Source organism: Heloderma suspectum, chromosome 4, assembly GCF_057233095.1.
Source record: "Heloderma suspectum isolate Gila_16-S chromosome 4, 16-S_ref, whole genome shotgun sequence".
In the NCBI taxonomy this organism is placed as follows: Eukaryota; Metazoa; Chordata; class Lepidosauria; order Squamata; family Helodermatidae; genus Heloderma; species Heloderma suspectum.
In genome coordinates this window covers 72690764-72703106 of record NC_139461.1, presented here as the reverse complement: position 1 = coordinate 72703106, position 12343 = coordinate 72690764, and the positions used below count along the sequence as shown (strand labels likewise).

Genomic DNA, 12343 nt, shown 5'->3' with positions numbered 1-12343 from the left:
ATAGGAAGGACAAGAGACCTGTTCCAGAAAATTAGAAACATCAGAGGTAAATTCCAGGCAAAAATGGGTATGATCAAAAACAAAGATGGCAAGGACCTAACAGAAGCAGAAGAGATCAAGAAAAGGTGGCAAGAATATACGGAAGATATGTATAGGAAGGATAATAATGTTGGGGATAGATTTGACGGTGTGGTCAGTGAGTTAGAGCCAGACATCCTGAAGAGTGAGGTTGAATGGGCCTTAAGAAGCATTCCTAATAATAAGGCAGCAGGAGATGACGATATCCCAGCTGTACTGTTTAAAATCTTGCAAGAGGATGCTGTCAAGGTGATGCATGCCATATGCCAGCAAATTTGGAAAACACAAGAATGGCCACCAGATTGGAAAAAATCAATTTATATCCCCATACCAAAAAAGGGAAACACTAAAGAATGTTCAGACTATCGAACAGTGGCACTTATTTCACATGCCATTAAGGTAATGCTCAAGATCTTGCAAGGTTGTTGTTCATTCGTTAAGTCATGTCCGACTCTTCGTGACCCCATGGACCATAGCACACCAGGCCTTCCTGTCCTCCACTCCCTCCCGGAGTGTGCTCAAGTTCATATTCATTGCATCGGTGATGCTATCTAGCCATCTCATCCTCTGCTGTCCCCTTCTCCTTTTGCCTTCAATCCTTCCCAGCATCAGGGTCTTTTCCAGTGACTTTTCTCTTCGCATTTGGTGGCCAAAATATTTGAGCTTCAGCTTCAGTATCTGTCCTTCCAATGAGCACTCAGGGTTGATTTCCTTTAGGATGGACTGATTTGACCTCCTTGCAGTCCAGGGGACTCGTAAGAGTCTTCTCCAGCACCACAGTTCGAAAGCATCAATTCTTCGGCGCTCAGCCTTCCTTATAGTCCAGCTCTCACAGCCATACATTACTACTGGGAAAACCATAGCCTTGATTATGCGGACCTTTGTCGGCAAGGTGATGTCTCTGCTTCTTACTATGCTGTCTAGGTTTGCCATAGTTTTCCTCCCAAGGAGCAAGTGTCTTTTACTTTCATGGCTACAGTCACTGTCTGCGGTGATCTTGGAGCCCAAGAAAATAAAATCTGTCACTGCTTCCATTTCTTCCCCTTCTATATGCCAGGAAGTGATGGGGCCAGATGCCATGATCTTCGTTTTTTTAATGTTGAGTTTCAAACCAGCTTGTGCACTCTCCACTTTCACCCTCAACAAGAGGCTCTTGAGATCCTCTTCGCTTTCTGCCATTAGGGTGGTATTGTCTGCATATCTGAGGTTGTTGATAATTCTCCCAGCAATCTTAATTCCAACCTGTGATTCATCCAACCTGGCGTTTCTCATGATGTACTCTGCATATAAGTTAAATAAGCAGGGTGACAATATGCAGCCTTGTTGTACTCCTTTCCCAATTTTGAACCAGCAATTCATGGAACGAGAATTGCCAGATGTACAAGCTGGGTTTAGAAAAGGCAGAGGAACTAGAGACCAAATTGCCAGTATCTGCTGGATAATGGAGAAAGCCAGGGAGTTTCAGAAAAACATCTATTTCTGTTTTATTGACTATTCTAAAGCCTTTGACTGTGTGGATCATAACAAATTGTGGCAAGTTCTTGGTGGGATGGGGATACCAAGTCATCTTGTCTGCCTCCTGAGGAATCTGTATAACGACCACGTAGCAACGGTAAGAACAGACCACGGAACAATGGACTGGTTTAAGATTGGAAAAGGAGTACGGCAGGGTTGTATACTCTCACCCTACCTATTCAACCTGTATGCAGAACACATCATGCGATGTGCTGGGCTTGATGAAGACAAGGCTGGAGTTAAAATTGCTGGAAGAAACATTAACCATCTCCAATATGCAGATGATACCACTTTGATGGCTGAAAGCGAGGAGGAGCTGAGGAACCTCATGACGAAGGTGAAAGAAGAAAGTGCAAAAGCTGGGTTGCAGTTCAACCTCAACAAAACCAAGATTATGGCAACCAGCTTGATTGATCACTGGCAAATAGAGGGAGAAAACGGGGAGGCAGTGACAGACTTTGTCTTTCTAGGTGCAAAGATGACTGCAGACGCTGACTGCAGCCAGGAAATCAGAAGATGTTTACTTCTTGGAGGAGACCAATGACAAATCTTGATAAAATGGTGAAGAGCAGAGACATCACACTGACAACAAAGGTCCGCATAGTGAAAGCAATGGTATTCCCCGTAGTAACCTATGGCTGCGAGAGCTGGACCATAAGGAAGGCTGAGCGAAGGAAGATAGATGCTTTTGAACTGTGGTGTTGGAGGAAAATTCTGAGAGTGCCTTGGACTGCAAGAAGATCAAACCAGTCCATACTCCAGGAAATCAAGCCAGACTGCTCAACTGAGGGAAGGATATTAAAGGCAAAACTGAAGTCTTAGGCCACATAATGAGAAGACAGGACACCCTGGAGAAGATGCTGATGCTAGGGAAAGTGGAAGGCAAAAGGAAGAGGGGCTGACCAAGGACAAGGTAGATGGATGATATTCTGGAGGTGACGGACTCGACCTTGGGGGAGCTGGGGGTGGCGACGGCTGACAGGAAGCTCTGGCGTGGGCTGGTCCATGAAGTCACGAAGAGTCGGAAGCGACTGAACAAATAAACAACAACAATATTCCATATCTTGGAGGGGGGAAAAAAATGTACTCTCTATCTAGCATATGAGGACGCTGTTTGCATGAATGAACAAGCAAAGCTCATGAATCCTGACAAGTACAGAACTTTCACAGACCATCCATTCATCACACTGGGCATATAAAATGCCCCAAATATCAAAAATTCTGTGCCAAAGAACCCCAAGTTCTGCATGCAGAATAAATTACGTAAATCATGAAATTGCACATTCTGTTCCTGTTATAGTATTTTGGAACATAGGAAGTTGCCTTATACCCTGACAGACCATTGATCCATGTAGCCCAATATTGTCGACACTAACTGGCAGCAGCTCTCTAGGGTTTCAGGTAGGAATTTTTCCAGCCTAACTGGAGATGCCAGGAATGGAACCTGGGACCTTATGCATGCAAAGCATGTGCTCTACCACTGAGCCATGGCCCCTCCAATTATGGCGTCTTGCATTATATTTTAGTAACACAAAGCAGCTCTCTTATTTGTACAGATTTCTAATTATACAAATCTTTTGACAGTGGGAGTCACCCAGAGGCTGTCCACCAGGGAGAAACAGCGATTTGACCCCAAAGCCATGAATTTGACCCAGCAATGCAAGGAGAAATTGTTTCCTGACCCCCCCCATTTTATTTCTCCAAATTATTCTGCTGATTCTTCTGCATGTTTACTTGGGAGTTTACCGGCATGTTTATTTGGGGCTTACTTCTGATTAGACATGCATAGGATTGTACTCTTAGGGTGCAATCTTATGTATGTTTAGACAGAAAAAAATGTCCTACAACTCCCAGCATTCCCCAGCCAACCAATAGGATTGCACCCCTAATCTCTGATTTATCACCACCAAGTCATTTTAAACCTTTGGGTCTGCTGTCGAATAAAGCATCTTTGGGTTTTTCCACAAGATATTCTAATAAAAAAAGAAAAGAAATCTAAATGTAGAAAAATCTTTTTCATAGTAGTTCATGACTGCATGATAGGGTTGCATGGAACAGCACAATGTGATTTTATGTTTCTAACAATCTTCCTTTAATCACTGTCCTTTCTTTAGAGGGGCATTTAACACCACAGATCTCCAATAAAAGGAGCTGCTGGAGGAATGATCTGCCCACTCTAGCAAAGTCCCCTCCTCTGGTAGACATTAATTTACTGCCAACTATAATGGCAGTCCTCAGTGAGTGGCAAAGGAGACAGCCATTTTGAATTTCCCAGAATCCTAAATGCACATCAGAAAGGGATTTTTTCAAGAAAAACAGAATGGTAGCCATTCCAATTATCTACCCAGAAGAATTTCACCTTGCCCCTGAATTATAGCCAAAATAAAACAGCTGTTTCTGAAATGTGTTAAATAGTTGAAAAATAATCCCTGTGAATTCATAGCTCTAGGGGAAACCTACCATGCAACTGGTTCAGCTGAGAGTTTTTTTCCTACTTCTTTGGTCAAGAGTATTTGGATATGGGAGAGGGTGTAAGAATTACAACAGAAGTCTCCAGAGCAGTAGTTGTAGTTCAATAGGTAACTGGTAATCTTTAACCTTTTGTGCAGTAGAATTTCAGAACAGAGTAGAAAAGCTATTCTACCAGAATACCGATTTAAATAAATAAATTAATTAACTAAAAAAAAGCTCAAGTGGAATTAGGGTTTTTAGAGTGGACTAGTTTGTATAGCTCAGTTTTTAAGGAAATGAACAGATGTAACAAGTTTATATAATTTGGCTTAGTGAAGATGCTGAAATGGGCCTTTCACAATAAAATATACGCAGTATATGTAATTTCAGCTGGATCTTCTGGCATTTTGAAGTGAAAATGTGTACCTGCAAGCTGTTTTATAGTTTCCCAGTCATAATTATCTCTGTTACACAGACTGCTACAACTGCAACTCTGCCTTCATGTGCAAGCTTTTCAACAATGTCTTGACAATATTCTAAATTTTGCAAGGCATACTATTCTCCTTTTGCTTTGTTCAGAAGTCTGTTAAATTGTTTGATTTCTCGCTGTAGAAAATTTATGAAGTAATCAAATAAAAACACACATACGCCACACCACTCGATAATTTCTATGTGAATCCCTTGTACAAGACTACAAATATGAATAGTGGAAGAATCATGACTTTTGAGAATGTATACACCAACATTTTACCTGGAAGTGACTGGTTTGGCACTGGAAGAAAAATAGCATATGCTGCAAACAGTTTTATTGCAGTAAGAAATACAGAGGAGCTGTCACCAAATGTCTTAATTTGGAAATGATTATCCAGACATCTCATTGTAAGTTGTATGTGATAGCTGGTGAATGACAGAGACACCAAAACCTCAAATCAGCAGTTCTGCTGCACATGGAAGGTTGCTAGACAGTGTATATAGAATTCCCATTCCCTTCTATGGCCATTTCCATTGTTCATGTGGAAGTTTCTTCAGCCATATCTAGAGTAGCTCTGCTGCAGGTAAATGGCTTGATATCAAGTTGCTGCACAGTACATTGGCCCAAACACTCAGGGGATACAGAAGACCTTGGCTTGCTCAATGCTTCATTCTCTAGACTATTCACTAATATTTTGGTAAGATTGGGGGGTGAGAGGGTAGCTAATAATTTTGGCTGCAATCCTAAATAGAAACATAGAAAGTTATGTTTCAATTCATTCACTTTTTCAGCTCTAAACATATAACGTCCAGAAACTGCATGAATTCAGCTGTGCAAGTGGCTGAAGTCGAGCTTTAAGTGTGGGTTTCTACTGTATGCACACACAGCAGCCTAAGGCTACAATCCTATCCTGGAGTAAGATCCACTGAATTCAGTGTGAAATACTTCTAAGTACGAATGCACAGGATTGCACTATGTTTTAATGGGACTCATCAGATTAGTCGAATTCTCTATTCTAATCAGAGCTATTGTGTGATGTTGGGCAATCCACTTACGATTTAGTCTTCAGACTCTGCTGCCACAATGGTTGATTCTATGTTACTATTTGTTTGCAGATAATGGAGTCACTCTTGACATCAGAAAAAAAAATATACGTGACAGATAAATCCAGGGATCTCCTTTGCTTGGTATACCACCATATGGGTAGCTGACTATGAATGTGTAAGATCTGTGGCTGCAGTCACATGAACAAAGGCAGGTAACAGTAGAAACTCCTGTAGTGGTTGTTTTGTACTTCTGTACTGTTCACACATTTTAATTCAAAATCCCATTAGTTATTGTATACATACCATTAGGATTCCACTGGTCTTCTCCTCCCAATACGAACAGGAAATTTTCTACTTCCACAACACAATGATGGGCACTATTATACGGCATAACTGTGAATAAAACAGGTATTCTTTATCAAGTTCCATCTCAGTACAACGGCTACTTTTAGGCAATTACTCTAGGATAGCTCCAAACATTGAATTCAGACGAAATGAAATTATTCTTCCGTTCCAGTACATATGTCCAGTGAACTAAAAGCTGCTGAGATCCAGTCCTTATATCCTGTTTTAAAATTACTGGGAAATAACCAGATTAAGTCATCACCAATTTATCCCGCATATGTACTTGCTGGTGTATTTTGATGCTCTAAGAGCACCTTCCACAACTGGGCTGTGTTGTGCTGGCACAAGCCTCTTCAGTACCAGCACATGCAGCTGAGCTCCAGCAAACTCCAGGCATAACTGGGATCTTGAGCCACACAGCCCAAAGGCTATGAAACAGTTGCTGGCTGCTTTGGGGACACATAGGAGGTGTCATAGCAGTTCCTACAAGCTTGCAGCTCCTGACTGGTAGCTGATTGTGACCTCACTAACCAGGCACATTAGCATCACCGGCTATGGTTATTACAAAGCCTGGGGGCTGAGTGTTCTCCAGACCTCCAGTTATGTTGGGGCTGAAGGGGGCTAACAAAGATGTGCCTTGTAGCAGTTTTGTGAATTGTACCCTAAAAAAAAGAAAAGAAAAAAAGATGGAGAACTGCAAAAACTGCATGTCTCCAACAGTGCCATGTAAATGCATTGTAAATAGCAAAACATTAAAAAGCACATACACACATAACAAAAACAAACAAACAAAACCCCTTATCTAGGCTTTGTTTTGTTGGCAACATTTCAATAAGAAGACTCAGAGAATTCAGTAGCTTTCTCTTACACAGCAATGAGCAAGCTGCATTTCCATACAGTTTTAAGTTTTTAAATTAAGGTCCTGCTGATTTAATGCCTTCTCCAAATGTATATGCTTAATTTCCTGTACAATGTCATTAGCAGCACAATCAGACATTTTCCATCCATCTAATCAGGAATCCCTTTGTTGAAAGATCAAAACTGTTTTACCAGAGTTGCAACATCCTTTTTAATTTTTTTGTGGGAATGGGCTTACTATTGGGGAGAGTAGAGAAGTAGGAAATCTTTTTTTCTATTTCATATATTTTTCCTAAGGCTAGACTTGTAGTACAAAATGTGCAATTGTAATGCCATAAAATATATTGCTCTGTGGTATGTGACACTACCAAAAATTGTAAGTTGAAATGCATACTTACAGAGCTTTAGTCATCATACCACATGTGGTAGTTCTGGCCAGGTGTCACCAGTAGGAAAAATAATGTCCTTGTTCAGCTCATCATATGGGCACCTTAAATCTAGGTGAGGACAAATGGGGAGGTGATGTGCATGTACAGGCAGGGAACTTATTGCTTGACGCGGATCAACAGAGCACTCAGGAAACCAGTGCAGTGGGAAATCAATATGACTCAGGGCCAGCTCTTACTTTGTGCTCTTTTGCCAGTGCCAAAAAAAAGAGGCAGCCTATCTCACACTTGGATTACTTTGGGTGATATATCTCTCATTTCATTTGTTTTATTATCTTTTATTTTTCTCAATGCACTTGAGCCGTATAGCATATGCAAATAACAATAAAGAAATATGTGCAGCTTTCTTGTTTAGGACACATTTTCTTAAAGATCAAGTAGTCTCATTTAAGCTCCTTACCGATCCCCCCCCCCCCCCCGCCAAGGCAATCATGAATAAGCAAGGTGCATATTTAGTTTCCAGTAAAGGTCAAATATCATTTTCATAGTCTGTGCTCATACAGCTGTCTAAGCAAAGGCAATTGTTAGGCTGCTAGGTTTAGTGAAAATGCATTAATTAATGTTACTTATTGCTGGTAGATCTTATACAGCCATTAAGCAGGCCTAGACACTGTTAATCTTCAAATTACTTACAAAAGTAGTTCCATGTAAGTCAATGAGATGTTTTGGAAGAGAAGAAGTGGTTTAAGGGTATAGCTTTGGAAGCTTAACTGATTGGTCGAATTGCTTAATATCATGGGTAGGTTTATATTTATATCAGTCAATCACCACCACCATGTTAATTTGAAACTCAGGATCAGATTTTGAGAGCAAGCCCACAAACAAACTCTCTCACACACTTTTTACACTTTCATACAACTTTTAAAACTCCTGTGCTTAAAGAAATCACCATGTAATATCGTCACTTGGTACTTTTATTTGTATTGTTAAATTTGTTAAACATTTTACCTATCTGTGATATAATCAGTACACAACATGCAAAGGGAGAGAAATATATTAATATTCCTTCTGCAAATTAAATGAAATGCCATTTTTCAAGTATTTAACTGAAGCTCTGTCCCTTAAGATCAGCCTTGAATAACTTGCAATCTACCGAGCTGAATGCAGCCCACTAGCCAGATATGGTGCCCCCTGAATCTCCTGGTTTTGCTGCATGCTAGAGAATGCAAAAACATGTGTTTGTAAAGCACTTGATAGGCCACAACACATAGCTGGTGAACTGTGTTTGGCTCTGTGCATCACAAGTTCTGGAAACCTGCTTCAGATTATATGAAATCTTGAAAAGCAGGTCCTGCTACTATTTTAATGGATGACAAAATATACATTGGATCGCATAGGACTGGACCCTTTCAAATATTTACTCAAAGAACAGATCCCAAGCCCATTGTTGTTACACTGCAGTGCCCTTCAGTTGCACACCAGAAGCATGGGACCCTCTTCAGTGGTGTGATGCCATACTGAAGAAGCATGTGTGTGAATGTACACGGGTTGGTCACACGAGTAATCCCTTCTTCTCTGCAGGATGCAAATGCCATGTGAAATATTCATGCTATCAGCCCTGCTCATGTGGTTGTCATGATACGACAACTAACTGCTTTCAACATTATAGGAAGCAACAACATTTGGGCAATAGTTAATATACTTGTTTAATCCCAGAATATCAGAAGAAACCCTAAATGTATAGAAATGGCGAAATAGTGTGAGATAAAACAGACCGTAAAATTGTCAGTGTTATGATCTTCTCATAAATCTGATCCATAGATACAAATGAAAGTTGCAAGGAACGAGCTGAAGGGAAAGCTCTAAAAATGTCACTCAGGTAAGGAAAAATGTTCTGATTACAAAATACAACTTCTAAAGGTGGTGGCTACAATTCAGGAAACTAGATGATTAGCTCTTTACACCCGGGGCGGGGGCGGGGGCTTGGGGACTTGTGTTTCTCAGACAGCAGCTGTCCAACCACATGGCAAACCAGTTCTGGGAGTTTCAAAAGCAGTTCAGCATATCGCATGGGGATCTGCTGTTCAAATAAAAGAAAAAAGTCTAAAGGTCCCAGTAGATGCATGCAAGTCCTTGGGCATGCTGAGAATTGCTGTTTGGGTTACATGACAACATTTTTCTCAGTTGTGAAGGAAACAACTCACACTTTTTGCACCGACAAACCTCACATTCCCCCAGGATGCCTTTCAGGTAATCTTACTAAGTTCACTATGAATTCATGTGTGTAAATAACGTAAAGTATGGGCGAATGTGTAGTCTATTGATGTAGACCACTGCTCTCATTAATTGTACACTGTCCTCTACTTTGCCGATTTATTTTAATAGGAGTCTCAGACTCTCTCATCTTTACATTTCATTTCATCTCAGGTGAGTACCTCTCCTCCCCTCAAAAAAGGTATTTGAAAAGAAGTTTGTACGCCACGATCAAACACAGCCCAGTGTGAGTTTTTAGCGTGTCAGTCAGTGAGTTAGAGGGAAAGGGTAAAGAGAAGCTAATCAGGATGAAATGAGATTAAAGGCTGTCTAATTTTACAGCAACTGTGATCCATCAGCCACTGTGAAAGTGACAGTGGAAATGAATGATGGAGACAGACAGGTGGGGCTGTACATTTCACTGATTTATCCTCAAATGCACTGGGCCTTATTTTATTGAGTGAACATGACCGCATTTATCATGACTGTCATCTAAACCCACTTCCCTCCATTTAAAAAGGTCACTTTACTAGGAGGAAGTAGGATAGAGGCACTTTCAAAAGAGGTTTAAAAATCTAATAACATGTGTTTCTAAAGCTCTGTGTAAGAACTCTCAGCTTTATTAAACAAACTAGTAGAGTTTAATAAAAGGATAAATGATCAATAAATAAGAGGAGAAAATTGACATCTGAAAAACATGTGCAAGGACCAAGGTATTGGTCCTAGAAATAAGACTACATACACTTAGACATATTAAAGAGGACAAACACAAATAGCTTCTCTTTTAAACTACCTTCTACCTCAAACTCTGAGATTCTAAGATAAAAAGTGCAGTGGTGAAGCAGAGACCACTCCTTCAGAATTTCACGAGAAGCATCTCCACTCAACTCCTTAATCTGTGGACCAGGAACCTCTTCTCAATGAAGACAAAGTCGGTTTCCTCCAGTAGCTGTGTTTGTCAGGACATTCCCTCCTTCCACTATGTACATTGCTTGGATTGTATTTGTTTGTCCATTGGCACCAGCCAATTATAAGAATTTAGAAAGAATCTATCCTGTCAAAATCAGGCACAGCAAAAAGGAATAAGATTTCCGTTTTCCTTTCAGGGCTTTTCTAGATAAGGCTCCCGATTCTGCTTCTGGATTCTTTGTGGGATTAAGATCTGATCTGTACCCACAGGGTTTTTCCTTCTCTGCCTTTCTGTATGGTTTGCTCTATAATCTCTAGGTGGCGCTGTGGTATAGCAGAATTGTGCAACTACTGGCATTTTATTCTGCCATTCCCCCAAATGCTGGACTTCCATCTGTTAAAAAAAAAAAAAAAACTTGTGAAAATGCTTGGAAAGCACAGGAGAAGAGCTGGAGGAGGAGGATGTTATCTAAAGTGCCCGCGAACTACCATGAATGAGGAATGGCGACTGCACAATAAAAGTCTCCTCTCTCACTGCCTACACCCACCCAGCTTATAATTCTCCACCTTTGTGCTGCATCACACCTGAAGATAATAGTGGTGCTTTTCTTTGGTGCTGTGTTCTTGTAAGACGGTGCCATTAATAATAACTTGTGCATTCCCACCAACCGGAAATACAACACAGATTGAAAATATACAGGTTCCATCAGTTTGTTACAGTGAAGTATGAAGGGCAGATGTGCATCTCTAAATATGCAGTGGACACAAGCCAGGAACTCATGCCCAAATGCAGTTTGTCAAGAGTTTAGGAGTGCACATCTCTCCTTCAAATCATATGTGATTCTCATAGCAAACCTAACTCATACATAAATGTGACATGGCTCTATGTCAGCGATGTATCACCAGGGCCAGTAAGGATGAATAAGAAGAATATAATTGTTTTAAGGGATACTATATCAAAGACAGAGGACATATTCACAATGATGTAACACTGGTCTTCCACTACTGAGTCTGGGTCAGTCTAAGGTGGGTTGTAGGCACCAGTGGCATAATGTTTTTTTAAAAAGAGAAGCAGGGAGGTGGCGGAGGAGAGAGAAGAGATCCATCATTTGTAGATGGCATCCTTGAGCAGCTGCTAAGTGCTCAGAGCTACTGTTGTCCCTGCCAGACCCCTTTCTCCAGTGCTCCTCTGCTGAGAGTCAGATGGCCACCATTAGAATTGTATACAGTGCCCAGTGCTGCTCTGGGATATTGAGAACAATTACAATAGCAGCTATGAGATGCTCGGCAGAGGGGCGCTGGTTCAACTGCTGCTCCTCCTCTTTGTCCTCTGGCTTGTTAAGGCCTGCCCACCTGTACCTGAATTTGTTGGAAATTAAAAGGAGGCGGAAGATGACACAGACCCCCTCAAATCTGCACCTGGCTGTGAGAGAGTGGGGGCATATCTACACTACACACACACACTAGTTCTACACATTTGAACTGTCATGGCCTCTCCCCCCAAATCCTGGAAATTGTATTTTTGTGTAAGTGCTAACAATTAAACATCTCTGTACCTTCCTGCCCAAACTCCAATTCTCGGGGTTCTCTAGGGAGAAGAAATGACTGTCAAACTAGTATATCTGCAGTGTAGATATATCCTGAGAAAGACAGAAAGCAAGGCAAGAGAAAGAGGGACATATATATTTAAAAATTCAACTTTGTCCCAGGTTGCAGGTTGGGTCCTGCATCTGAAAAAGTGGAGGAATACTAGAACATCGGCATAGTTTATTAGCAAGGTATCTATCCAACGCTTTGATAATTTTAAATACTTACACTAACCAACAGACACATTCAATAGATTTTTGGTAGGAAAGGCACATCCTAATTTCACAGAGGAAAGAGTAATCAGCCTCTGAAAAAGCTAAAACATGCAAATATTCAACATTTTTTCCTTTGACTTCCAATTCTACTCCAAAACAAAAATAATATTAAAGCTGATAACATTATTTGCACTGGCTAAATTACTAGAGAGATATTTTCTTCTTAGC

General features: G+C 40.8%; 1 protein-coding gene across 2 annotated transcripts in view; it reads right to left on the bottom strand.

Annotated features, from left to right (window-relative positions):
* Positions 1-12343, bottom strand: part of KLHL14 (kelch like family member 14) — a 110784-nt gene that overhangs the window by 23600 nt on the left and 74841 nt on the right. For both annotated transcript variants that reach the window (XM_084848090.1, XM_084848091.1), the window contains exon 3: positions 5866-5955. In XM_084848090.1, coding sequence (XP_084704216.1) covers positions 5866-5955 — 90 coding nt within the window. The remainder of the gene's footprint in view (positions 1-5865; positions 5956-12343) is intronic.